Here is a 27,758-nt window from a genome sequence, read left to right on the forward strand (position 1 = left end):
AGGTAAGTTGTTCAGTTACATTTTTTTTCTCGCTTCTATTTATTTATGGCAGCAGTGGGGAGGTGTGGGTGTGGGGTCACTGACATTTTCGCAAACATTTTATTGTTCATTTTCAGGCGCCAGGAAGCCGGCAGCCGACCTTCGGGAAATTGGGTGGGCCTCCTGAGCTGCCGCTCCGTGGGGCCCAAGGGGAGTGTGCAATGCCTCTTTTAGCGCTGCTCTCTCATCTTTGGGGAGAAAAACTGAATTTTGCAGTTTGAGGCGGTAATTACCGCCTGGCGGTAAAATCACCGCCTCACAATCGGCGGTCGCAAATTTCGACACCTCGGCATTTGTGTGTTAAAAGTTTATTTTCAATTTTTTCGGTTTTTACATTTTGTTCCCAACGCAGCTAATCCACAAAATCATTGACCTGGGCTACGCCAAGGAGCTGGATCAGAGCAGCCTGTGCACCTCCTTTGTTGGGACTTTACAATACCTGGTAAGAGCCTCTTCACGCCCGTCACAGAGCCGGAAACTTTGATTGGTGCATTGGAGGGAATGGAAATACTCAAATAACTTCGCTGCTGCCTGGCGCGAAACTCAGAAGACAACCTTAGATGGGAATAAAAAAACGTTACTCTGATGGGCAAAGTTCCCCGCAATTCTTTCGGAGCGACTCCTGTCAACGAACCGGAAGTTGCGCAGAAGCATTCTGCGCGTAAGGGTCAAGTCCAAAATTTTAAAAAATAACATTCAGCGCAACAGACGCAGAATCTGAGAGGTGTTCCGGCTTTTTCACCAGCCCCGCTCCCTTCCCGGCTTTTTACAAACATTTTTAACTCGTCCGCTCTGGTGACGAACCGGCAACGCGCGTGCGCAGACCGCTTCGTTGGCAGCAGTCGCAGACCGCTTCGTTGGCAGCAGTCGCAGACCGCTTCGTTGGCAGCAGTCGCAGACCGCTTCGTTGGCAGCAGTCGCAGACCGCTTCGTTGGCAGCAGTCGAGGCTTCAATGGCCTCTGCGGGTCCGCCAGGCACCAGTGCGGCTGAGCAGTTCAGAGCGAAGGTTGCTGATTGGGTGAGGTGAAAAGGGGTGGGAGGAGCCTCGTGTGGAGCAGAAGCACCAGCATGCACCAGTTGGGCCCAATGGCCTGTTTCTGTGCTGTACATTCCATGTAAGGCTCTGTAAAAAAAAAAAAACAACACATTGTGTTGCTCAATCAGTGAGGGAGGGAGTGGCTGGGGCGGGTTTCAGTGGGTTACACAGCCACTGAAAGGGAGCAGTAGTCTCATTTGGCCATCAGTCCTGTGCTAAAGTGTTGGGTTGACTGCTTGCAGGCCCCAGAGCTCCTGGAGCAGAAGAAGTACACGGTGACGGTGGATTACTGGAGCTTGGGAACGCTGGCCTTCGAATGCATCACTGGATTCCGGCCATTCCTCCCCAACTGGCAGCCCGTGGCCTGGTAAGTGCAGCAGGCTGTGGGTTTGGTGTGAGAGACTCGAGGAATCCGTGCTGCTCTCGTGAGGAGGGCTGGATGTGGGGGGGGGGGGGGAGATGAGGTGTATCAGAAGGACCCCGGGGACTGCGAATCCAGAACAGGCCACTGTAAAACACGGGGGGGCTCTTCCAACAGAAGTTCAGGAATGGCTGATGGGGGTTCACAGGGTTTTTCACCATTTATCTTTCAAACTTCCCCTCTAAACTCGCTCTGATGTTGTCATACAATCATAGAACAATTACGACACAGAAGGAGGCCATTCAGCCCATCCTGTCCGTACCGGTCGAAAAAGAGCTACCTAGCCTAATCCCACTTTCCAGCTCTCGGTCCGTAGCCCTGTAGGTTATGGCACTTCAGGTGCACATCCAAGTACCTTTTAAATGTGTTGAGGGTTTCTGCCTCTACCACCCTTTCAGGCCGTGAGTTCCAGACCCCCATCACCCTCTGGGTGATGAAATGTTTCCTCATTTCCCCTCTAATCCTTCTACCAACTACTTTAAATCTATGCCCCCTGGCTATTGACCCCTCTGCCAAGGGAAATGAGTCCTTCCTATCCACTCTATCCAGGCCCCTCATCATTTCATACATCTCAATTAAATCTCCTCTCTGCCTTCTCTGTTCCAAGAAAAACAAACCCAGCCTTTCCAATTGTTCCCGGCAACATCCTCGTAAATCTCCTCTGTACTCTCTCTAGTGCAATCACATCCTTCCTGTAATGTGATGGCCAGAACTGCACACAGTACTCAAGCTGTGGCCTAAGTTGTGTTGTATATAGTTCAAGCATAACCTCCCTGCTCTTGTATTCTATGCCTTGGCTAATAAAGAAAAGCATTCCATATGCCTTTTTAATTACCTTATCCACCTGGCCTGCTACCTTTAAGGATCTGTGGACATACACTCCAAGGTCCCTGTGTTCCTCCACAATGCTCAGTATCCTCCCATTTATTGTGTATTCTCTTGCCTTGTTAGCCCTCCCCAAATGCAATACCTCACACTTCTCCAGATTGAATTCCATTTTCCACTTTTCAAGCATAACCTCCCTGCTCTTGTATTCTATGCCTTGGCTAATAAAGAAAAGCATTCCATATGCCTTTTTAATTACCTTATCCACCTGGCCTGCTACCTTTAAGGATCTGTGGACATACACTCCAAGGTCCCTGTGTTCCTCCACAATGCTCAGTATCCTCCCATTTATTGTGTATTCTCTTGCCTTGTTAGCCCTCCCCAAATGCAATACCTCACACTTCTCCAGATTGAATTCCATTTTCCACTTTTCTGCTCGACTGACCAGTTCATCGATATCTTTCTGCAATGCACAGCTTTCCTCCTCACTGTCGAGGGGAGAAATGTCATGACTAACCTTTACCCCCCAGGATCCATAACAAAGATCGGAGATTACAGATATCAATCTTCACTATTCGGACCAATACTGACCCACTGAGAGGGAATAAAGTATTGGTCCAAAGCAGTGCCCCATCAGACAGTGGATTCTGTCTATGATGGGCCCAAACCAGAGGTCAGGCCGATATTCTGCCTCTCACTCAACGGGGCAGTGAGGAATTCTTTTTTTTCAAGAATTGCAAAAATCAAATTCTGCAGCTTGAAGCCAAGGAGTCTTGCTGGGTTTTCCTCCTCTTGTGTTCCCACTCTCTTTTTTTCCCCCTTTGTTCCGTAAGGCACAGCAAAGTGAAGCACAAGGGGGAGAGGGACATTGTGGTGCTCGAGGAAATGAGCATGGAGGTGAAGTTCTCCAGCCAGCTCCCTGAACCCAACAACCTCAACAGGTGAGGACGGCTGACCCGGGCCCAGTGTGACGGGGGGTGCGGGGGAGGGGGAGGGGTGGGGGGCATAGAGGGGGTATGGTGGGGTGGGGGGGGGGGTTGTGAGGGGGCAGGGGGTTGGGAAGGGGACGATGCGGTGGGGTGGGGGTGATGTGGTGGGGAGGTATGGTACGGTGGGGGGTTTGGGGGGGGGGGGGCGGAGACGGTGTACTCCATTCCTCGGTGACGATTGCCACTGCCCCCTCGGGGAGGTGGAGGCCCCCACCACATCCTCCCCCCCCCACCCCCCTCCCAGTCGACAGGACAGTGAGGAGAGCCTGGTCAGCTGAGGGCACACTGGATGCAGGAAGGGGGGGAAGACCAGGCTCGGGGAGCGCGGGGGGGGGGAGAGAATGTTCAGTCACCAGATCCGGAGCTGTGTGCGCGTGTGGGTAACCCAGGCACCGCTACACCTCTCAGTGTCCGTATGACAGCAGCGGCTGGGGATACTTGCAGCGGCCACAGCTCTGAACCCCTGGTGCCACTGCTCTGGTCTCTCGCGGCCTTTCCGCTCCCGGATCAGACGTCAAACCGAGGGCCCCGTCTGCCCCCTCGGGTGGACGTAAACCATCCCACGGCGCTACTTCAAAGACGGGCAGGGGGAGGGAGTTCTCCCCCGCTGTCCTGGGCCCAATATTTATCACTAAAACAGATGATGTGGGTCATTATCACATTGCTGTTTGCGGGAGCTCGCTGTGCGACTGCACTTGGAAACAGTACTTGATTGGGCGTAAAACTGCTTTGGGACGTCCCACGGCCGTGAAAGGCGCGATATAAATGCAAGCCGTTCTTTCTCTCTGTGACAGTGAGCTGTCAGTCCTCGTGGAGCAGTGGTTGCAGCTCATGCTGCGATGGAACTCGAAGGAGAGAGGCACGGACCCTGTGTACGGGACCAACGGGTGCTTCAAGGCGCTGGATGACATCATTAACCGGAAGGTGAGTGAGCGGCGGGGGGGGGGAGGGGGGGCAAGGCAGGCGGGGCTGAAACACCCGGGTCCCGGCGAGCTCTGCCGATGGCCGATTACCGGAGTCCGCTGACCTCACAAGCTCTCGGCGAGGGGAAGCACCGGCGGGGGGGGGGCCCAGAACTCCACGTTTGCGGCCGTGCCCCCCCTCCCCCCGCCTCGGTGATTAGAGCGAGTGAATGAATAACCCCACACTGCTCCATTCAAGCGCTTGCTTTGTAAACTTTTGCTTCCTGTTCCCTATTCTCACCGTCCCTGCGACCTGCCACAGTCTCGGCCGTGCTTTGCCACAACGCCGGTTAACGGACAGTTCGCCAAAACTCTGTCAGTTCCAAAGCCCCGTCCATCGATCAATAAATCGCAGCGTGCCACAGAAACTCTCCCGAAACTCGGGGGTCGGGGGGGTGGGTCTGAAGAGTTTGTCATTAATATCCTGTGTTTTGTGCAGAATCCTGGTGCAGGGTGGTTAGTAATGAAAGTGATTAACTCCGGAACACCAGCCTCTTCAAAGATTGGGACCGTTGTTTTGTGAATGGGGGGGCCGGTTGGGCTGGGGGCTGGGGGAGCGAGACTGGCGTTGGTGCTGTGTGTGCCCTGGGGCGGGGACAGGACGGGACACCCTATAGGGCCATCTGGTGGCTGTCAGGAGTTTTTTAAGAAATTCGTTCCTGGGATGTGGGCGTCGCTGGCAAGGCTGGCATTTATTGTCCATCCCTTATTGCCCCTTGAGAAGGTGGTGGTGAGCCGCCTTCTTGAACCGCTGCAGTCCGTGTGGTGAAGGTGCTCCCACAGTGCTGTTAGGGAGGGAGTTCCAAGATTTTGACCCAACGGATGAAGGGACGGCCGATTATATTTCCAAGTTGGGTCGGTGTGCGATTTGGAGGGAGTAATGTATTTGTTTCTTGGGTCCTTTGCTTAAGAATTCACAGCAACACATTGCTATTGAGAACTAGTTGGTTTATTAGCAAAGGTTTAACAATCACACTACACATTACCAGTTCATCCACCAGGCTCACAACCACCTGCCTCATCGTGGATCCCCCGAACCCAACTGGCTGGGGTTTTATTGAGTCTTGTGAACATCACGTGACTGGCTAAGCCACTCCCAACTCAACAGCTCTACAACTATTTTAGTTGCACCTGTAAATCAAATGCCTCCTTATTAAAGGGGTAAATTAGATGGCAAATGTTAATACAAGTGCCCCCTGATTAAAGGGGAGGGCACTAAAACCGACACAGTTAATCAGATTAAACTTTTGCCAGTAACTTAAATCAAATTAAAATTTGGTTGCCGGGGATGATGATGCACTCCAGTCCCTCCAGTGCCCACCTCTCGCAGAAGGCCGCGAGCGTACCGGTGGACACCGCGTGCTCCATCTCCAGGGACACCCTGGCACGGATGTAACCGCGGAAGAGAGGCAGGCAGTCGGGCTGAACGGCCCCCTCGACCGCCCGCTGCCTGGACCGGCTGATGGCCCCCTTGGCCGTGCCCAGGAGCAGTCCTACGAGGAGGCCTGCCCGCTCCTCTCCACACAGGGTGCCCAAAGATCAGGAGCGTGGGACTGAAGTGCAACTGGAAATTGAGGAGCAGCCCCTTCAAATATTGGAAGAGAGGATGCAACCCCGCACATTCAATATATACGTGGAACACGGACTCTTCCAGACCGCAGTGATTGCAGGCAGCCTGGGAGCCCGTGAACCGACTTAAAAACTTATTGCGCAGGACTGTCCCGTGCACCACCCTCCAGGCCAAGTCCCCGATAAATAGGGGGAGGACACCCGCGTAGAGAGCACTCCATTGGGGACCCCCGCTTCCTCCGCGACAGCTCTACAAACCTGTGAGCATACTCACGGGTGCATACATTTCAGAGGGGAACGTGGAGGTGGTGGTGTTCCCATGCGCCTGCTGCCCTTGTCTTTCTAGGTGGTAGGGGTCACGGGTTTGGGAGGTGCTGCCGAAGAAGCCTTGGCGAGTTTGTGCAGGATGAGAGCCTGGAGATTTGATAGAGGGCCTTCACACTTGGGATGCATGCTGGGCTAGCCCCATCCACACAGTGCCTCTCGCTCTCTCTCCACCAAGACACATACTGGGAGAGTGTGTTGCGCACAAGTCTGTGACGGGCAGGAGTGCCCGTTTCCAGCCCCGATTGCAAGACTGGGACTAATTTAGTGTCCGCTGTGGCTCAGTGAGCAGCACCCTCACCTCTGAGTCAGAAGGTTGTGGGTTCAAGTCCCACTCCAGAGACTTGAGCACAAAAATCCAGGCTGACACTCCCAGTGCAGTGCTGAGGGAGTGCCGCACTGTCGGAGGTGCCGTCTTTCAGATGAGACGTTAAACCGAGGCCCCGTCTTCGCTCTCAAGTGGACGTAAAAGATCCCATGGCTCTATTTTGAAAAGGAGCAGGGGAGTTATCCCTGGTGTCCTGGCCAATATTTATCCCTCAATCGACGTAACAAAAAAATATTATCTGGTCATTATCACATTGCTGTTTGTGGGAGCTTGCTGTGCGCAAGTTGGATGCCGCGTTTCCCACATTACAACAGCGACTACACTCCAAAAGTACTTAATTGGCTGTAAAGCGCTTTGAGACGTCCGGTGGTCATGAAAGGTGCTATATAAATGCAAGTCTTTCTTCAATATTTTATGCAACGGCTGAGGTCAAAGAGAAGTTTGAAAACCTTAGCCGAGTGTGAGTGTTGAGGTGTTGTGTAGTTGGTTGCACTCTGTTTCTCCCAGGGGTGGGACATAGAAACATAGAAAATAGATGCAGGAGTAGGCCATTCGGCCCTTCGAGCCTGCACCACCATTCAATATGATCATGGCTGATCATTCACTTCAGTACCCCATTCCTGCTTTCTCTCCATACCCCTTGATCCCTTTAGCCATAAGGGCCATATCTAACTCCTTTTGAATATATCGAATGAACTGGCATCAACAACTCACTGCAACAGAGAAATCCACAGGTTCACCACTCTCTGAGTGAAGAATTTTCTCCTCATCTCAGTCCTAAATGGCTTACCCCTTTTCCTTAGACTGTGTCCCCTGGTTCTGGACTTCCCCAACATCGGGAACATTCTTCCTGCATCTAACCTGTCCAGTCCCGTCAGAAATGTATATGTTTCTATGAGATCCCCTCTCATCCTTCTAAACTCCAGTGAATACAGGCCCAGTCGATCCAGTCTCTCCTCATATGTCAGTCCTGCCATCCCGGGAATCAGTCTGGTGAACCTTCACTGCACTCCCCCAATAGCAAGAACGTCCTTCCTCAGATTAGGAGACCAAAACTGAACGCGCTGTTTGACGGTGTATTCCTGGTGCTTGCTGTTCCTGCAGTACGTACAGATTCTGGACATGAAGTCGGGAGTCCTCCACACCTATCCCGTTGCCCTGGAAGCCAGCGTCCAGTCACTGCAGCAATGGATTGAGAGCACCACCAGCGTGCAGGGCTTCAATCAGGAGCTGCTGCTGGAGACAGGAACCGCACTGGACCCTCGCAAGCCTGTGAGCCAGTGTGTGCCGGACAGCAGGGTAAGACCAGCCGCCACCCAACTCCCAACTCCCAGGGGCACGGCAGCGATTGGAGGCGGAGCGAGGGGGAATCAGATCGGAGCCAACTGAAGCAGGACTGGGACCAACTTCCCAACTGTACTGAACCGTACCTTACCAAACCCGACCATGCTACGCCAAACCCGACCGTCCCACGCCAAACCCCACCGTCCCACGCCAAACCCCACCGTCCCACGCCAAACCCCACCGTCCCACGCCAAACCCCACCGTCCCACGCCAAACCCCACCGTCCCACGCCAAACCCCACCGTCCCACGCCAAACCCCACCGTCCCACGCCAAACCCCACCGTCCCAGGCCAAACCCCACCGTCCCAGGCCAAACCCCACCGTCCCACGCCAAACCCGACCGTCCCACGCCAAACCCCACCGTCCCACGCCAAACCCCACCGTCCCACGCCAAACCCCACCGTCCCACGCCAAACCCGACCGTCCCACGCCAAACCCGACCGTCCCACGCCAAACCCGACCGTCCCACGCCAAACCCGACCGTCCCACGCCAAACCCGACCGTCCCACGCCAAACCCGACCGTCCCACGCCAAACCCGACCATCCCACGCCAAACCCCACCGTCCCACGCCAAACCCGACCGTCCCACGCCAAACCCGACCGTCCCACGCCAAACCCGACCGTCCCGCGCCAAACCCGACCGTCCCACGCCAAACCCGACCGTCCCGCGCCAAACCCGACCGTCCCACGCCAAACCCCACCGTCCCACGCCAAACCCCACCGTCCCACGCCAAACCCGACCGTCCCACGCCAAACCCGACCGTCCCACGCCAAACCCGACCGTCCCACGCCAAACCCGACCGTCCCGCGCCAAACTCGACCGTCCCGCGCCAAACCCGACCGTCCCGCGCCAAACCCGACCGTCCCGCGCCAAACCCGACCGTCCCGCGCCAAACCCCACCGTCCCACGCCAAACCCGACCGTCCCACGCCAAACCCGACCGTCCCACGCCAAACCCGACCGTCCCGCGCCAAACCCGACCGTCCCGCGCCAAACCCCACCGTCCCACGCCAAACCCGACCGTCCCACGCCAAACCCGACCGTCCCGCGCCAAACCCGACCGTCCCGCGCCAAACCCGACCGTCCCGCGCCAAACCCGACCGTCCCGCGCCAAACCCGACCGTCCCGCGCCAAACCCGACCGTCCCGCGCCAAACCCGACCGTCCCACGCCAAACCCGACCGTCCCACGCCAGACCCGACCGTCCCACGCCAGACCCCACCGTCCCAGGCCAGACCCGACCGTCCCAGGCCAGACCCGACCGTCCCACGCCAAACCCTCCCATACTGTACTGTTCCGTATCGGATTCCGTACTGTCTCTCGCTGTACTGTACCGAACCATGCTGTATGATAACATATCCGACCAAACATCACATTCCACAGTGTCCTGTGCCCCATGTTGTGATGGCCTACACTAGACGGAAGGTTATTGGTGCAGGGGGAACGAGAGGATGATTGGAAGATGGGTTTCCTGCGGCTTCTCCAAGCAGTAATTTGCCGTTTGATGTGATTTTTCTGCAGCAGAATGACGGGAAGAAGTCGGAGCTGACCATCATTTATCTCTTTGATAAAAGCACGAGCACCTACGATGGGCAGGTCACCGTCCAGAAACACCCAGACGCCGTGAATTTCATCCGTAAGGCCCTGCGTGTCTAGGGGCAGGCTCGAGGGGCCGAATGGCCTGCCCCTGCTCCTATTTCTTGTGTTCTTATCCTGTGAGAGACGTCAAGTCTCAGAGCTGGGAATCCCAGCAGGGGGACTCTGGGAATCCCAGCAGGGGGTCTCTGGGAATCCCAGCAGGGGGACTCGGGGAATCCCAGCAGGGGGTCTCTGGGAATCCCAGCAGGGGGTCTCTGGGAATCCCAGCAGGGGGACTCTGGGAATCCCAGCAGGGGGACTCGGGGAATCCCAGCAGGGGGTCTCTGGGAATCCTAGCAGGGGGTCTCTGGGAATCCCAGCAGGGGGACTCTGGGAATCCCAGCAGGGGGTCTCTGGGAATCCCAGCACAGGACTCTGGGAATCCCAGCAGGGGGACTCTGGGAATCCCAGCACAGGACTCTGGGAATGCCAGCAGCGGACGCCGCTCCCCGACCCGGGAGACTGTGCGATGGTGCCATAAGTGGGTGCACCGAGCAGACCCCTTCCCATCCCAAGGAGTTGTCCCTCACTGGGCAGAGCCCCACAGCGTTGCCGGAACCGCCACTTCTTTGTGTGTGTGTGTGAGCCCAGACAGCCAATGCCAGGAGGCTATTCAACCATGGAATGCTCAGTAAAGGCTGCCCAGGCCTGAGCTGACTCCTCCTCCCCCCCCCCCCCCACCCCTCCAAGAGCCACTGGTTACCACCAATCAGCAGCCAGGTGTGGCCCCCAAACCCGTACCCTTGGAGAGAGCCTGCACACACTGGCATCGCTGGCAAGGCCGGCATTTATTGCCCATCCCCAGTTGCCCCGAGAAGGTGGTGGAAGACGGCGCTGATTCGTCCTCATTGGTGGGGGGACTGGAGTCACGTCTAGGCCCCGAGCGGGTAAGGACGGCAGGCTTCCGCGGCGCCCGAGTGATCCCCGTTGGCTTTTTCTGGTCACTTTTACCGACGCCAGATTTTTCTTTTAAAACCGAATCTAAATTCTCACCTGGCCCTGGTGGGCTTTGAACCGGCGTTCCCCGGGTTCCCGCGTCCGGTAACCGAGCCGGGGCCCGGCCTGTGCCCTGGCGAGCACGCGGACTCTGTCGGTCGCGCCGCGAATCGCCGGGCTTTGGCGGGTGTACAGGGCTCGCGACAACAGAGCCGCCGTCGGGGTGAGCGCCCGGTGACCCGACACTGTCTCTGGTTCACAGTTCAGGACCCGAAGAAGATACTTTCGTATCACCAGCTGCGCAAGTCCTGGGGACAGAGCTGGCACGTGATCCGGAGTCTGAAGGAGGACTGCATCCGGCTGCAGCAGGGCCAGAGAGCGGCCATGTAAGTCCGCAGTGTTGGGGGGGGGGGGGAGGGGAATGGGAATGGTGGGGGGGGAAGGGGGGAATGGCGGGGGGAACGGGTGGAGGGGCGATGGGAGGGGGAGGTGGGAAGGAGGGGGGACAGATGGCGGGAGGGAAGTGGGGGGGCTGGGGGGGGGGAGGGGAGGGACAGTGGAGTGGGGGGGACTGGGGCACCGGCTCTGCCCATTCCCAAACAAGCGCTAGGGTCCTTGTGCCCTGCCCCACACAGTGTTTGGACAGAGTGCTGTGCACATTCCCTTTTCCGACCTCCTCTCCCGAAGGTGCTGACTCAGCCCCCGCCCCCCCCCCCGGGGTCTGTCCCACAGGCACTGACAGCCCGACAGTGCTCACCCCTCCCCCGTGTGTGAGCCTAGCCAGTGAGCAGGGGGTGGGGCGGGTGAGGGGCGCTGAGAGTGAGTGAGAGTGGATGAGGAGGGGTGAGGGGCATGAGAGTTTGTGAGGGGGTTAAGGATGGGATGAGAGTGGGTGAGGTGGGGGAAGAGGGGTGAAGGGTGGGGTGAGGGGGTATGAGAGTGGGTGAGGTGAGGGGAGGGGGTATGAGAGGGGGTGAGGGGGTATGAGAGTGGGTGAGGGGGGTAAGGATGGGATGATGGGTGGGTGAGGGGGTATGAGAGTGGGTGAGGGGAGTAAGGGTGGGATGATGGGTGGGTGAGGGGGTATGAGAGTGGGTGAGGGGGGGGGAAGAGGGGGTGAGGGGGTATGAGAGTGGGTGAGGGGGGTAAGGGTGGGATGATGGGTGGGTGAGGGGGTATGAGAGTGGGTGAGGGGGGGGGAGAGGGGTGAGGGGAGGGGATGAGGGTGGGATGCACTGCATTGTGAAAATAATGATGCTGTTCACTGGACAATGTCGCTGCCTGCTGGGAGAAACTGGTACTGCAGCAGCAACAAACGGTACCTTCCCTGACATGTCCGTTTTTCAGGTGCAAGTTCAGGCAGTGAATACTAGCGGGCTATTCAGTCACAGGAGCTTCACAGCTGAGCCCAATCCTGATCCTATCGTTTTCCCCCGACATCCGCACAAGCAGTGCTGAGCCAGGCCATTGTGCCGAGGATTGTGAATCCCCGCTGGTTTTTACCTTCCTTGGACCATAATCATCATCGGCAGCCCCTCGGGAATCGAGGAAGACTTGCTTCCACTCTTAAAATGAGTCCTTAGGTGGCTGAACAGTCCGATACGAGAGCCACAGTCCCTGTCACAGGTGGGACAGACAGTGGTTGAGGGAAGGGGAGGGTGGGACTGGTTTGCCGCACGCTCCTTCCGCTGCCTGCGCTTGGTTTCTGCACGCTCTCGGCGACGAGACTCGAGGTGCTCAGCGCCCTCCCGGATGCACTTCCTCCACTTAGGGCGGTCTTTGGCCAGGGAGTCCCAGGTATCGGACCAGAGGCGATGTGACCCATCGTAGCTGCTGCCACCACCCTGCCTAGGCTCACTCAGCGCAGGCTGGGCTCGAATCTTACGCTTTCCTTACTGTGATCCACAGCCCAATGTCTACTTATTGAAATGTGGGACGGAGCAAGATATTTAATCATTTCATCTTTAATTAAACACTCTAGAATTTCTCTTCCCACAGATATTAAACTAATTGGCCTGTAATTAGCTCTGTACTCTTTTTTTTTTTTATAAATGGAGTTTTATATTGGCCATTTCCCAGACTCTGGCTCACATCCACACTCAATAGGACACCCTGATCAATAATGGTCTCCAGTATTTATTCCCCAGGATCATTGGGCGAGTCCCATCAGGTCCTGGTCTCTTTGCCCCCCCCTTAGTTTAATTAACAGGATGCCCTCTGACCTCGGGGAAAGTTGACCTTTGAACTGGTGCCTTGTTTCCCCCCCCCCACCTTCAGGATGAGTTTGCTGCGCTACAACAGCACCCTGTCGAAGCTGAAGACCACAATGATGTCCATCAGCCAGCAGCTGAAGGCTAAGCTGGATTTCTTCCGAGTCAGCATCCAGATTGACCTGGAGAAGTACAGCGAGCAGATGGCGTTCGGGATCAGTGAGTATTCCGGTGATGGGCACCGAGCCCGAACACACGGAGCGGGGAGCCCCCGAGAGCCAGGCGCTGTGTCCCACCCTCTGCTCTCACCCAGCAACCTCAGCCACGCCATTGGGCAGAAAATGCCGGCAACTGGCCGCAGGCTGGCCCGCACCTTGGAGCGAGAGAAAGGGGTCGCGGTGAAGCTTCCGGTCGGACCCCTCGATTCCGACCCCTGCTCTCCCGTGGGCCCTCCGTGCCTCCGGCATGCTCCCGTTTATTTATCGCGCCCCTGAAATAACGGGGTGGTTAATCCCGGCCCGGCCGTGCAGAGATCTTTCAACCTCGGCGACCAGATCCCACAACGACCCGCATGTAGTGCGGAAAACACGTCCCGAATCCAGCCGAGGCAGAGGGGGCAGTCTTCCCCTATTGACACATTCTGTGGGCAGGGGCAGGGAGATCAACCCCGGAGCCACACTCACTAACATCCCAGTCAGTGGTTTCAGGTGATTAAAGAGGGTGTGCCTGCGGGCCCTGTATGTGCAAAAGGCTGTAGTGAGGGTGAGAGAGCTATCACATATCATAGAGTAGCACAGAAGGAGGCCATTCGGCCCATCGAGTCCGCGCCGGCTCTTTCGAAGAGCGCTCCCGTTAGTCCCCCTCCCCCGCGCTCTCCCCATATCCCGGCAATTTTTTCTCCCTCAAGTATTTATCCAATTCCCTTTTGAAGGCTACTATTGAATCTGTTTGCACCACCCCATCGGGCAGCGTATTCCAAATCCTAACCACTCGCTGCATCAAACAGTTTATCCTCGTGTCGCCTCTGGTTCTTTTGCCAATCACCTTAAATCTGCACCCTCTGGTTGTCGACCCTTCAACCAATGGAAACTGTATCTCATTATTTACTCTATCTAAACCCGTCATGATTTTAAACACTTCGATCAAATCTCCTCTTGGCCTTCTGTGCTCTGAGCAGAACCCCAGCTTCTCCAGTCACGTTACTATTCACGTTACTGCAATCAGTCATCCCTGGAACCATTCTTGTAAATCTCTCTGCACTCTCTATAAATCCTTCACATCCTTCCCAAAGTGTGGTGCCAAAACTCCAGCTGGGGCCGAACTAGTGTTTTATCGGTTCAGCATAGCTTCCTGGCTTTGTACTCTGTGCCTTTATTTATAAAGCCCAGGATCACACATACTTTATTAACTGCTTTGTTAACCTGTTTTGTCACCCTCGAAGGTTTGAGCACAAACACCCCAGCTCTGTCTGTTCCTGCACCCCCTTTAAAATTGTACCATTTAGTTAATATTGTTTCTTCTCATTCTTCCCTAAAGTGTCTCACCTCACACTTTTCTGTGTTGAATTTCATCTGCCATGTATCATTCCCCCCCCATTCCAGCAGCCTGTCTATGTCCTCTTGAAGACTGTCACTGCCTTCCTTGCTTTTACTTACATCTGTTTCGTGCCATCTGCAAATTTTGATATTGGGCCGTGTACCCTCAAGTCCAAGTCATTAATGTACATCAAAAACAGCCGTGGTCCCCGTACAGAACCTTGGGGAACTCCACTGTATACCGCCCTCCAGTCTGAAAAACAGCCGTTCACCACAACGCTCTGCTTTCTATCCCTGAGGCAAGCCATGTTGCTGCTGCCTCTTTTATCTCGTGGGTTTTAATTTTGCTGATGAGCCTGATATGTGGGTCTAATGTATAACTGTGTGTTAGAGCTCGATCACTGTGGCTTGTACCAGGCCTGTACTGTGCCCCGTGTGTAGAGTAACCACCATAGGCCTCGATTATTTCAGAACAGAAGAATTAGGAGCAGGAGTCGGCCATTCGGCCCCTCGAGCCTGCTCCGTCATTCAATGAGATCACGGCTGATCTTTGACCTCAACTCCACTATCACCATATCCCTTGATTCCCTTAATATCCAAAAATCTATTGATCTCTGTCTTGAATATACTCAATGACTGAGCCTCTACAGCCCTCTGGAGTAGGGAATTCCAAAGATTCACCCCCCTCTGAGTGAAGAAGTTTCTCCTCATCTCAGTCCTAAATGGCTGATGCCTTATCCTGAGACTGTGACCCCTGGTTCTAGACTCCCCAGCCCGGGGGAAACATCCTCCCTGCATCTACCCTGTCAAGCCCTGTAAGAATTTTGTATGTTTCAATGAGATCACCTCTCATTCTTCTAAACTTCAGAGAATATCGGCCCAGTCTACTCAATCTCTCCCCATAGGACAATCCCCACCATGTATCTGAATCGATAATGTTTCCTATACTTGCAAAGTTGTTCACTGGTTGTGAAGCACTTTGGGATGTCTTGAACATGTGAAAGGTGCTATATAAATGCGGGTTCTCTCATTTGCTGAATACACCCGCTGGCCGTGGAATGTTCACCGCTAGCCTCGGTCCGAGAGACCGGCGAGAGGCAGAGTCACCATAGCAACTCACGGAGAAATGACCAGCGGGGAGGGGTCTTCTTTAAGGATGAGTAGATGGTGCTATTCCCTGTGATATAGTTCCCTTGGAATTTCAGAAAGCTTTAGACAAAGTTCCACAAGAAAGGCTTCTAATTAAATGTAGTATCTTCAGAATCCATCATTGACTGTGGAACTGGACAGAATGTTTGAATTGTTCTGACCTATGCTGACCCCATCACCATCACCTTCCAGCCTCCGAGAAAATGATCGCTGCCTGGAACGAAATGCAACTGAAAGCAGAAGGTTGCGGAAGGGTGAGTATTCCCTCCGTCTGCCCCTCCCTCTGTCTGTCCCACCGTCTGTCTGTCTATCCATCTGTGTGTGGGTTATGGACCCTTTCATCTCTTTGAGGTGATCCAAAACTTGGCAGCCCATGTCCTAACTCGCACCAAGTCCCGCTCACCCATCTCCCCTGTGCTCGCTGACCTCCATCAGCTCCGGGTTAAGCAACGCCTTGATTTCAAAATTCTCATCCTTATTTACAAATCCCTCCATGTCCTCCCTATCTCTGTAATCTCCTCTAGCCCCACAAACCCCGCCGAGATATCTGCGCTTCTCTAATTCTGCCCTCCTGAGCATCCCTGATTATAATCGCTCCACCATCGGTGGCCGTGTCTTCTGTTGTCTGGGCCCCAAGCTCTGGCACTCCCTGCCTAAACCTCTCCACCTCTCTACCTCTCTTTCCTCCTTTACGACGCTTCTTAAAACCGACCTCTTTGACCAAGTCACCTGCGCTAATTTCTTCTTCTGTGGCTCGGTGTCAAATTTATTTGTTTTGTCTTGTAACAGTGATGTGAAGCGCCTTGAGATGTTTTAATTTACTACGTTAAAGGTGCTATATAAATACAAGTTGTTGTTGTTGTTGGGATGCCCCTCTCCGCTTCCTCCCTTTCAGTTCAGAGACCTACAAACAATGTGGAGAAGTGAGACAGTGACCTATTGTCTGCGTGGTTGGGGGGGGGGGGGGGGGATGGGAGTTGGGGGGGGGGGGGGGGGGATGGGAGTTGGGGGAGGGGAGGTGGGGGAGGGGAAGGGGGAGGTGTGGGGAGGGGGAGGTGCGAGGGTGGGTATGGGGGGGTGAGAGGTGCGGGAGGGGAGGGGAGGTGGGGGGGAGGTGCGGGGAGGGAAGGGGAGGTGCGAGGGGGAGGGGAGGGAGGGGGAGGTGTGGGTATGGGGGGGGGGAGGGAGGGAGGGGAGGTACGGAGGAGGGGAGGTGGGGGAGAGGAAGGGGGAGGTGCGGGGGTGGGTATGGGGGGGATGGGAAGTACGGAGGGGGAGGGGAGGTGGGGGGGGGAGGGGGAGGGGAGGTGAGGGAGGGGGAGGGGAGGGAGGGAGAGGTGTAGGGGGGAGGGGAGGTACGGGAGGGGGAGTGGAGGTGAGGGAGGGGGAGGTGCGGGGGGGAGGGGGAGGGGAGGTACGGGAGGGGGAGTGGAGGTGAGGGAGGGGGAGATGCGGGGAGCAGGGTGATGATGCGAGTGGGTTTGGGGTGGAGGGGGTTTGTAATATTTGGATCACGTGCCCCACACACACATTACCCACAGGGTTTTAGGACGTTTTGTTCAGGAGCGACAGTTTAAGTTAAGTACAGCACGCAATCAGGATAGACACACAACCCGTGACAGATGAGAACGGTTTACTGTCCGCGGAACAGACAGAGGGTCGGACAGATGTTGAGACAGAACGGTGTCTCGGTTCCCTGCGACCATGGTCTCTTCCTCTTTGGTCACCTGCCGAGGCTGCCGGAGTGTTGGGCAGAAACCAGCCTGGGATCCACCTCAGAGGAAGCTCTGGCCCTGTCTGCCTGTTCCTCCCTCCCGGCTGCACGTTTACAAACCTTATTTCTGTGTGCTGGTGGATACCTCGCATGAAATCATTTGTTTAGTCACTTCCACTCATTCAGTTGTCCAATTACAGAGGCGTCGATATCTGTGACAGCTCCCTCCCAGCCTCGTGAGCTCATTCCTTTGCTTATCTCTTGTCTGCACCTCCGGTTACCTTCTCTTGCAGTTTGTTTATCATCGGGCCTACACCAAGGCCTGTTTCTGCGTTATCTTCTTGTGACTCGGCTCCCTGGACACCTCCTCATCTTACATCACCAGAATCCTTCTGTGTCATCAGCTGATCCTGGCTGCCGAGCTCGGCAAACCCATGTCCTTTTTACAAGACCACTTTTAACATTCACAATTTCTTCCAATTCATGATTTCTTACAGGTTGCAGGGTTGGGGTTCAGGGTGGGATGGGGGTGGGGGATTGAGGGTGGGTGCAGAGAGGGTTCGGGGTGGGGGATCGGAGGGGGATCGGGTTGGGGATCGGCGGGGGGTTTGGGGTGGGGGATCGGAGGGGGTTTGGGGTGGGGGTTCGGGGTGGGGGATCGGAGGGGGGTTCGGGGTGGGGGATCGGAGGGGGTTCAGGGTGGGGGATTGGAGGTGTTCGGGGGTGGGAGCAGGGGAGGATTCAGGGGGATCAAGGGTGGGTCCGGGGGCGGGGGGGGGGGAATCGAGGGTGCGGGGAGTAGGGAGGGAGGGAGGGGTGGACGCGTGGGTGGGGAGATCAGGGCAGGGGATGGGTTGATGCCTGTCGAGCATTTGATGCTAGATGAGCAGCCGAGGTGTTGGGGAAATGGAGCCTTTAAGCAGGGACAGTGCGGAGCAGAGTTTCAGCAGCAGAAGGTGGCAGTGGGCCAGAGACAGACAGCGTTTCCGATCTCCAACAATTGGTTGCGGTAACGGAGTGGTCTGGGCCGGGGGGAAGCTGAGTGTGGAACGGAGGGAGAGACCGAGGTCCCCCTCCTGCCTCAGCATGAGGGTTCGAGTACAACTGGTGCAGCCTCCATCTGCTGGGGAGCCTGTCCCAGGCACTTGCGTTTCAGGCAGTGTCTGTTTTGGTCGTTCCTCCGTGACTTCCTTCGGCCTTTCTCCCTGCTCCCTGCAGATGAGTGATGTGACCAGTCTGGATGAGTTGTCCATGGCCCTGCAAACCGACCTGGTTGATCTGCAGAGGAGCCCGTCGGCACGGCGACAGGGAGAAGCTCTGGAACATCTGTAAGAATACCTTTGATTTTCTCAGATCTGTTACTGTTTCTGCTTCTTATCCATCCGTTCGTGGTTTAATCAGAGAGGATTCCTTCTGTGTTTTTATCTGTTCAATTACCTTGCTGAGTTAAAAATATATGTAAAGTCTTGGCTAACATTCCTCCCTCAAACCTCTGTCTGTGTGTGTGTCTGCCTGTGTCAGTGTGTGTGTGTGTCTCTCTCTCTCTCTCTCTGTCTCTGTGTGTGTGTCTGTCTGTCTGCCTGTGTCAGTCTCTCTCTCTCTCGCTCTGTCTCTGTGTGTGTGTGTGTGTGTGTGTCTGCCTGTGTCAGTGTGTGTGTCAGTGTGTGTGTGTCTGTGTGTGTCTCTCTCTCTCTCTCTCTCTCTGTGTCTCTGTGTGTGTGTGTGTGTGTCTGTCTGTGTCAGTGTCAGTGTGTCTGTGTCAGTGTGTGTGTGTCTCTCTCTCTCTCTCTGTCTCTGTGTGTGTGTCTCTCTCTCTCTCTCTCTCTCTGTCTGTGTGTGTGTGTGTGTCTCTCTCTCTCTCTCTCTCTCTCTCTGTCTCTGTGTGTGTGTCTCTCTCTTTGTGTCTGTCTGTGTGTGTGAGTGCCTGTCTGTCTGTGTCTCTGTGTCTGTCTGTATGTGTGTCTGTCTCTGTCTGTCTGTATGTGTCTGTCTGTCTGTCTCAGTGACCCAGTGACATTAATAATACCATGGTGCTTTTGGAAGAAGAGCCACAGCTCCTCATTTCACTATAAATGTGTCTCTCTGTTTAACGCCTGGTACACTGTACGATCCTCCTTTGAGCAACTCACCTTGTTCCACCCCTCTCGCCCCTCATTTGAAAGCCTTGTTTTCTACCGCTCCCCCATAAAAATGATCCATCTCCCCTTCTTTCCTCCTTCAGCCTCTGCACCGAGCGACTTTGCATCCTCGGTGATTTCAACCTCCATCTCAATTCACCACGCTCTCTTTCCTCTGAGTTAACTGCCCTCCTATCCTCCCTTAATCTCTCCCTCCATGTAAACTCTCCAACCCACATTCACCGCCACCCCCCCTTAACCGTGCCATCTCTCGTGGCCTCGCTACTCCCATCGTGTCAATCGCAGATAAGGCCATCGCTGACCATCTCCTCGTGTCACTCTCCACCCACAACCCCCCTTTTCCCCGCGCCCCCCACAACCCTACTTCCTTCTGTGTCCGCTACTGGAAAAAACTCTCCTAACTCACTCACAACCGCCCAGCCTTTGGTCCTCCATTCACCCTGACATTTCTGTAGCCACCGATCTGCTCAATACCACCCTCACCACCATCTTTGATGTCCTAGTCCCCATTAACATAAGAAATAGGAGCAGGAGTAGGCCATACGGCCCCTCGAGCCTGCTCCGCCATTTAATACGATCATGGCTGATCCGATCATGGACTCGGTTCCACTTCCCTGCCCGCTCCCCATAACCCCTTATTCCCTTAGCGGTTCATTAATCTCTCTCAGGCCTGGTACAGCCCTGATCTTTTCTCCCTCAAGTCCAAGGGACACAGACTTGAACAGATGTGGCGGACAACTGGTTTAGCCATTCACCGCCAGGTCTGGCTGGACAGAGAGCGTTATCACGTCCTGCTCTCATCCGCCGAAATCGCTCGCTATTCCAGGATCAATCTGGAATGCAAAGATAATCCCCGGCTTCTCTTCTCCACTACAAACCGTCTTCTTCAACCCCTCCCCCCGTCTCCTCCACCCTCGCCTCCAGCAACAGGTGTGAGGGACTCATGGACTGCTTTGTCTCAAAGATTGAGACCCTCCGATCAGCTGTCACTGCCACGTCCCTCCCTCCCTTCCCCTCGCCCACCGGGCCAATCTTCCTCTGAGGTTCCCCCTTGCCCTAGCCCTGAGCTCATCTTCACTGTGAGACCCACTTCCTGCTCCCTCGACCCTGTTCCCACCCAACTTCCTTTTCTGGCTCCCAAGTTAGTTGATAATTGTTATCGGTTCTCTCCCTTCAGGTACTGTCCCCTCTCCTTCAAATCTGCCGTCATTAACCTTTCCTTAAAAGACTAACCCTTCAAGCCTCCGTCCCTATCTCCAACCTCCCTTTCCCCTCTCCTTGAACGTGTTGTCGCCTCCCAACTCTGTGCCCATCTCTCCCGCAACTCCATGTTTAAATCCCTCTAATCTGGTTTCCGCCCCGTCACAGTACTTAAACGGCTCTCAACAAAGTTACAAATGACATCCTTTGTGACTGTGACAGAGGTAAACTATCGCTCCTCGTCCTTCTCGACCTGTCTGCGGCCTTTGACACTCCATCCTCCTCCAACACCTCTCCACCATCGTCCAGCTGGGTGGGACTGCACTCGCCTGGTTCCATTCTTATCCATCTAATCGTAGCCAGAGAATCACCTGCAATGGCTTCTCTTCCCGCCCCCGCATCGTTACCTCTGGTGTCCCCCAAGGATCTATCCTTGGCCCCCTCCTATTTCTCAGCTACATGCTGCCCCTTGGCGACATCATCGGAAAACACGGAGTCAGTTTCCACATGTACGCTGACGACACCCAGCTCTACCTCACCGGGGCTACCCAGCGCCGAGCCAACGGCCAACATCTCGATATAGGCAACTAGGCAGTGCCTGGTCTCCAGTTGTCTTGGACCCCCTTGCCACTGGACCAAGACCTTGCTCAGCTAAGCCCGTGTGGTATCCGGTGTGCAACCGCCACCCCACGTTAAAAGAATTCGCGCACAGGCATCGTTCACTCCTACCTCATCCACCACTTCTCTCAACCCCCCCCTCAGTCTCTAAATTGTCAGATTGGTTGTCCGACATCCGGTACTGGATGAGAAGAAATTTCCTCCAACTTAATAAAGGGAAGACAGAAGCCATTGCTTTCGGTCCCTGCCACAAACTCCGTTCCCTCTCCCTGGCCAATTGTCTGAGACCGAACCACACTGTTCACCATACAAGCTGTTGTTATTGTCAAAACACCCAAAGCAATTCACAGCCAATTAATTACTTTGCAATTCAATTGCTGTGTTTTCTTATGGGCAGATGCAAGAACCAATTTGTACACAGCAAGGTACAAATAGCGATGAGATGAATGGCTAGTTAGTGTGTTGGTGAGGGAAGAGGTGCTGACTATCAGTATCTGTCCTAGTGTGACTATCCCGATTGCTGGTTGGGTTTGTGATGGGCCCAAGGCACAGCATGAGTTTACTCACAGTTACACTCCCTGTTGGGAGATGTTCAGGGAGTGGTTTCACTAATCCGCGCTCTGCTCTGTCCGCAGGGAGGAGGCTGCGATGGAGTTGTACCGCAAGCTCAGGGAGAGGCCGAGAGGTATGAACAAGGCTTCATTCGTAAATCCAATAACGCAGACCTAAAGTAGGAATAGAAAGTGCTGGAAAGACGCAGCAGGCGAGTCGGACTCGACAAGGAGCCGGGATAACGTTCAGGGTGGGAGCTCAGTCCTGCTGACACATCCACAACCCACATGGGCTGTTCCTCCTCTCTCAAACTCTGAACTTTTAGTTTTAATTTCTGGTTTTATATTTGTATTTCTGTACTTTACCCTCCCCTAACCTCCCTTCCTCTTCACCCCCCCATTTCATCTCCCCTCCCCTCCCCCGACCTCCCCTCCCCTCCCCTCCCCCGACCTCCCCTCCCCTCCCCCGACCTCCCCTCTCCTCCCCCGACCTCCCCTCCCCTCCCCCGACCTCCCCTCCCCTCCCCCCCCTCCCCCGACCTCCCCTCCCCTCCCCCGACCTCCCCTCCCCTCCCCCGACCTCCCCTCCCCCGACCTCCCCTCCCCCGACCTCCCCTCCCCTCCCCTCGACCTCCCCTACCTTCCCCCGACCTCCTCTCCCCCGACCTCCCCTCCCTCGACCTCCCCTCCTCCGACCTCCCCTCCCCTCCCCCGACCTCCCCTCCCCTCCCCGACCTCCCCTCCCCGACCTCCCCTCCCCTCCTCGCCCCTCCCTGGGTATTGGAGGGTTGTCCTCCGTCAGGTAGGAGCACCTTGCGAGGGAGATGGAGAGGGAGGACAGGGTGCGGTGGTGGCTGAGCTCACGCCGATGTGTTTGGTTCTGTAGATCAGCGGACGAGCGGGGACAGTCAGGAGATGGTGCGCATCCTCTTGCAGACCCTGCAGAGTTTCGACAAGAAGGTGAAGGACATCTGCTGCCACCTGAGGTACACCGGTGGGGGTGGGGTGGGAGGGGGTGGGAGGGGGTGGGGGTGGGGTGGGAGGGAGTGGGGGGGGTGGGGGTGGGGTGGGAGGGGGTGGGGGGGGTGGGTGGGAGGGGGGTGGGGGTGGGGTGGGAGGGGGTGGGTGGGAGTGGGGTTGGAGGGGGGTGGGGGTGGGGTGGGAGGGGGTGGGGGGTGGGGTGGGAGGGGGTGGGGGTGCAGTGACCCGCTGTGGCGTACAAGCCCAGAGTTCCAACCCCAGCGCGGCGAGTTATCAAACCGAACTCGATAGTTTGCTCGTATGTGGGCCGGCTCTAGAAAAGGACCGTGGAAGCTTCCGGATTGTCATAAAAACCAACTGGCTCACTGACGGCGTTCAGGGAAAGGAGTTGCCACTCAAACCTGGTCGGGCCTACACGTGACTCCAGTCCCACACTGCCTTCTGGGTAATTAGGGATGGGTTTTTTTCGGCCCAGTGCCCACGGGCTCCTGTGTGACGAGGCAACTCAGCCACCGATCTCCCTATATCGGGGATCGCTGAGGGACTTACCCTGTAGCCCGGCCCCTGACATTCCTGCACCACTCGTTATCTGCCGACACCCTGACTTGAGAACAAGTGAGAGAATTTTAAAAAGATAATCTTCAACGTTAATTGGTAATCTCAAACAGAGAAGCTACAGTGGGGATAGGAAACGTTGTTGGGGACAGTGTAGAGGGAGCTTTACTCTGTATCTAACCCCCTGTACCTGCCCTGGGAGTGTTTAATGGGATAGTGTAGAGGGAGCTTTACTCTGTATCTATCCCCCTGTACCTGCCCTGGGAGTGTTTGATGGGACAGTGTAGAGGGAGCTTTACTCTGTATGTAACCCCCTGTACCTGCCCTGGGAGTGTTTGATGGGACAGTGTAGAGGGAGCTTTACTCTGTATGTAACCCCCTGTACCTGCCCTGGGAGTGTTTGATGGGACAGTGTAGAGGGAGCTTTACTCTGTATCTAACCCAGGGTTGGACCCCACTGACCTCGTGCCCTCTGCTATTTTAAGCTGTGACCCTTCACCTTTAGCAGCACTGATATTGGGTACTTGAACTTGAGTGAAGTGAGGGACAGCACCATGCGTGAGAAGAGAGATTTTTATATTCATTCTTGGGACGTGAGTGTCGCTGGCAAGGCTGGCATTTATTGCCTGTTCCTAGCTGCCCTTTGGGAAGATGGTGAACTACCTTCTCAAGGGCATCGAGGGACAGCCTCAAGTCGTGGTGATTTGGTAAAACCTGTAGACTGCAGGAGAACGGGACTGCTGTGCGCTGGAATATAGTGGTGCTGGCTTATTTATCAGGTGATTGGATCGGCTGGGGTTGTTGTGTTTGCAGCAGAAGAGGCTGAGGGGAGATTTAATTGAGGTGTATAAAATTATGAGGGCCAAGATAGAGTGGATAGGAGGGACCTATTTCCCTTAGCAGAGATGTCAAAAACCAGGGGGTACAGATTTAAAGTCATTGGTAGAATGTTTAGAGGGGAGTTAGGAAAATATTTCTTCACCCAGAGGGTGGTGGGGGTCTGGGGCGGAACTCACGGCCTGAAAGGGTGGTAGAGGCAGAAACCCTCACCACATTTAAAAAGTACTTGGAAGTGCAGTTGAAGTGTCGTAACCTACAGGGCTACGGACTGAGAGCGGGAAAGTGGGATTAGGCTGGGTAACTCTTGGTCGGCCGGCACGGACACGATGGGCCGAATGGCCTCCTTCCGTGCTGTCAATTTCTCTGATTCTATGGTGTCTTTATATTGCGAATGGGTGTTGTACGCGGACTGGGCTGTCTCCTGACCTCGGGCTGCGTTGTGTTCTGGTGCAGTAAAACACTGGCCTGTAAGCAGAAAGTGATCGATCTGCTGCCCCAGCTCGAGCTGGTGCTCCAACACATGGGCGACGATGAGAAGCTGGTGATGAAACTGCAGGAGAAACGACAGAAGGAACTCTGGCACCTGCTGAAGATCGCCTGTGTGAGTACTGCCCTCAGTTATACTGCGTGTGTGAGTACTGCCCTCAGTTATACTGCCTGTGTGAGTACTGCCCTCAGTTATACTGCGTGTGTGAGTACTGCCCTCAGTTATACTGCGTGTGTGAGTACTGCCCTCAGTTATACTGCGTGTGTGAGTACTGCCCTCAGTTATACTGCCTGTGTGAGTACTGCCCTCAGTTATACTGCCTGTGTGAGTACTGCCCTCAGTTATACTGCCCGTGTGAGTACTGCTCTCAGTTATACTGCCTGTGTGAGTACTGCCCTCAGTTATACTGCGTGTGTGAGTACTGCCCTCAGTTATACTGCGTGTGTGAGTACTGCCCTCAGTTATACTGCCTGTGTGAGTACTGCCCTCAGTTATACTGCCTGTGTGAGTACTGCCCTCAGTTATACTGCCTGTGTGAGTACTGCCCTCAGTTATACTGCCTGTGTGAGTACTGCCCTCAGTTATACTGCCTGTGTGAGTACTGCTCTCAGTTATACTGCCCGTGTGAGTACTGCCCTCAGTTATACTGCCCTCAGTTATACTGCCCGTGTGAGTACTGCCCGTGTGAGTACTGCCCTCAGTTATACTGCCCGTGTGAGTACTGCTCTCAGTTATACTGCCTGTGTGAGTACTGCCCTCAGTTATACTGCCCGTGTGAGTACTGCTCTCAGTTATACTGCCTGTGTGAGTACTGCCCTCAGTTATACTGCGTGTGTGAGTACTGCCCTCAGTTATACTGCCTGTGTGAGTACTGCCCTCAGTTATACTGCCCGTGTGAGTACTGCCCGTGTGAGTACTGCCCTCAGTTATACTGCCCGTGTGAGTACTGCCCTCAGTTATACTGCCCGTGTGAGTACTGCCCTCAGTTATACTGCGTGTGTGAGTACTGCCTGTGTGAGTACTGCCCTCAGTTATACTGCCTGTGTGAGTACTGCCTGTGTGCGTACTGCCTGTGTGAGTACTGCCCTCAGTTATACTGCCTGTGTGAGTACTGCCTGTGTGCGTACTGCCTGTGTGAGTACTGCCCTCAGTTATACTGCCTGTGTGAGTACTGCTCTCAGTTATACTGCCCGTTTGAGTACTGCCTGTGTGAGTACTGCCCTCAGTTATACTGCCTGCGTGAGTACTGCTCTCAGTTATACTGCCTGTGTGAGTACTGCTCTCAGTTATACTGCCTGTGTGAGTACTGCTCTCAGTTATACTGCCTGTGTGAGTACTGCTCTCAGTTATACTGCCTGTGTGAGTACTGCCCTCAGTTATACTGCCTGTGTGAGTACTGCCCTCAGTTATACTGCATGTGTGAGCTGAACTTTCTTACCATCTCTTTCAGAGTAAAGTGCGCGGGCCGGTCAGTGGAAGTCCGGAGAACGTCAGTGCCAACCGCTTGTCTGCCCCCAGCCAGTCCATCTCTCCTCCCCGTGTCGGGGCCAGCATGCTGCTCTCGGACAGATCCAGAAATACGTAAGTTATCACAGATTGTAGAAACTCTCAGCGTTGAGGACGGCCATTTGGCCGGTCGTGCCTGTGCCGGCCATTAAAAGAGCAGTCGTGCTTAGTCCCACCAACCCCCCTCCCCTCCACTTTTTGTCCATAGCCCTGGAAGTTCCTCATCCTCCAGCACCTCTCCAGCTCCAGTTAAAATTATTTCTGGAATCACCTCCCACCACCTGTTCAGGTCGAGCATTGCAGATCCTGACAGTTCTCCGAGTGAAAAGATTTCTCCTCATCTCCCCGCTCGGTCGTTTGCCAATGATTGTGAATCTCCAACCTCTGGTCATTGACCCTCTCACCAGAGCGAGCAGTTTTTCTCTCTCTACTCTATCAAAACCCCCTAATCATCCAAGGGGAACACTCCGAACTTTTCCTTTCAAAGGAACTGCCTCGTTTGTACCTGAACTGTCTCTTCCCTGAAAGCCCTCCATGTCTTGGCAATCCTGCAGTCACCTTTTCCAGTCCACCTGCTCGGTCCCATCTTAAATCACTGAAAGCAGCTTTTCTCCAGTTGAGCATTTTTACCTCCTGATATTTTGTGGTCTCTTTCCATAATTACTTTAAACTGAATTATTACTGTTCACTAGATGATTTCCTACTGTAACACATGCCACTTACCAATTCCATTTCCCAGAACCAGATCCAACACTGCTTCCTTCCTTGTTGGACCGGAGACATATTGCTCGAGAAAGTTCTCTTGAACACATATCAGAAATTCCTCTCCTTCCCTACCCTTCGTCCTATTATTACTACCCTATTTTTGTTACACACCTTTGAAGTTTGCTGACAAATTTCCTCATCGAACTTCTTCTCACTGTTTGGAGTGCCATATAAAAACTTTCAACAATGTTACAGCACCTTCTCTGTTCCTCAACTCAAGTCACATAGATTCAGTTCCAGAACCATCGAGTGTATCCGATCTGTTTCTGTAACATAATCCTTAATCAATGATGCCACGCCCTATTCTCCTTTTCCTCCAAGTTTGCAGATGACACTAAGCTGGGTGGCAGTGCAAGCTGTGAGGAGGATGCTAGGAGGCTGCAGGGGGACTTAGACAGGTTAGGTGAGTGAGCAAATGCATGGCAGATGCAGTATAATATGGATAAGCGAGAGGTTATCCACTTTGATTGCAAAAACAGGAAGGCAGATTATTATCTGAATGGTGACAGATTAGTAAAAGGGGAGGTGCAATGAAACCTGGGTGTCGTGGTACATCAGTCATTGAAGGTACAGCAGGCAGTAAAGAAGGCAAATGGCATGCTGGCCTTCTTAGCGAGGGGATTTGAGTATAGGAGCAGGGACGTCTTACTGCAGTTGCACAGGGCCTTGGTGAGACCACACCTTGAGTATTGTGTGCAGTTTTGGTCTCCTAATCTGAGGAAGGACATTCTTGCTATTGAGGGAGTGCAGCGAAGGTTCACCAGACTGATTCCCGGGATGGCAGGACTGACATATGAAGAAGACTGGATCGACTAGGCTTGTATTCACTGGAATTTAGAAGAATGAGAGGGGCTCTCATAGAAACATATAAAATTCTGACGGGATTGACAGGTTAGATGCAGGAAGAATGTTCCCGATGTTGGGGAAGTCCAGAACCAGGGGTCACAGTCTAAGGATAAGGGGTAAGCCATTTAGGACTGAGATGAGGAGAAACTTCTTCTCTCTGAGAATTGTGAACCTTTGGAATTCTCTACCACAGAGAGTTGTTGAGGCCAGGTCGTTAGATGTATTCAAAAGGGAGTTAGATATGGCCCTTAC

The 27,758-nt window shown here is 54.5% G+C and overlaps 1 protein-coding gene across 2 annotated transcripts in view; it reads left to right on the forward strand.

Moving 5' to 3' along the window:
- ikbkb (inhibitor of nuclear factor kappa B kinase subunit beta) overlaps window positions 1-27,758 on the forward strand; it is a 100,457-nt gene that overhangs the window by 65,751 nt on the left and 6,948 nt on the right. For both annotated transcript variants that reach the window (XM_070866243.1, XM_070866244.1), the window contains exons 7-20: window positions 392-481; window positions 1,319-1,443; window positions 3,156-3,263; window positions 4,106-4,235; window positions 7,599-7,793; window positions 9,359-9,473; window positions 10,674-10,797; window positions 12,689-12,840; window positions 15,498-15,559; window positions 18,238-18,347; window positions 21,611-21,660; window positions 22,413-22,512; window positions 24,356-24,503; window positions 25,840-25,970. In XM_070866243.1, the coding sequence (XP_070722344.1) occupies window positions 392-481; window positions 1,319-1,443; window positions 3,156-3,263; window positions 4,106-4,235; window positions 7,599-7,793; window positions 9,359-9,473; window positions 10,674-10,797; window positions 12,689-12,840; window positions 15,498-15,559; window positions 18,238-18,347; window positions 21,611-21,660; window positions 22,413-22,512; window positions 24,356-24,503; window positions 25,840-25,970 (1,640 nt within the window). The remainder of the gene's footprint in view (window positions 1-391; window positions 482-1,318; window positions 1,444-3,155; window positions 3,264-4,105; window positions 4,236-7,598; window positions 7,794-9,358; window positions 9,474-10,673; window positions 10,798-12,688; window positions 12,841-15,497; window positions 15,560-18,237; window positions 18,348-21,610; window positions 21,661-22,412; window positions 22,513-24,355; window positions 24,504-25,839; window positions 25,971-27,758) is intronic.

This window comes from Pristiophorus japonicus, chromosome 22 (assembly GCF_044704955.1).
Source record: "Pristiophorus japonicus isolate sPriJap1 chromosome 22, sPriJap1.hap1, whole genome shotgun sequence".
Lineage (NCBI taxonomy): Eukaryota > Metazoa > Chordata > Chondrichthyes > Pristiophoridae > Pristiophorus > Pristiophorus japonicus.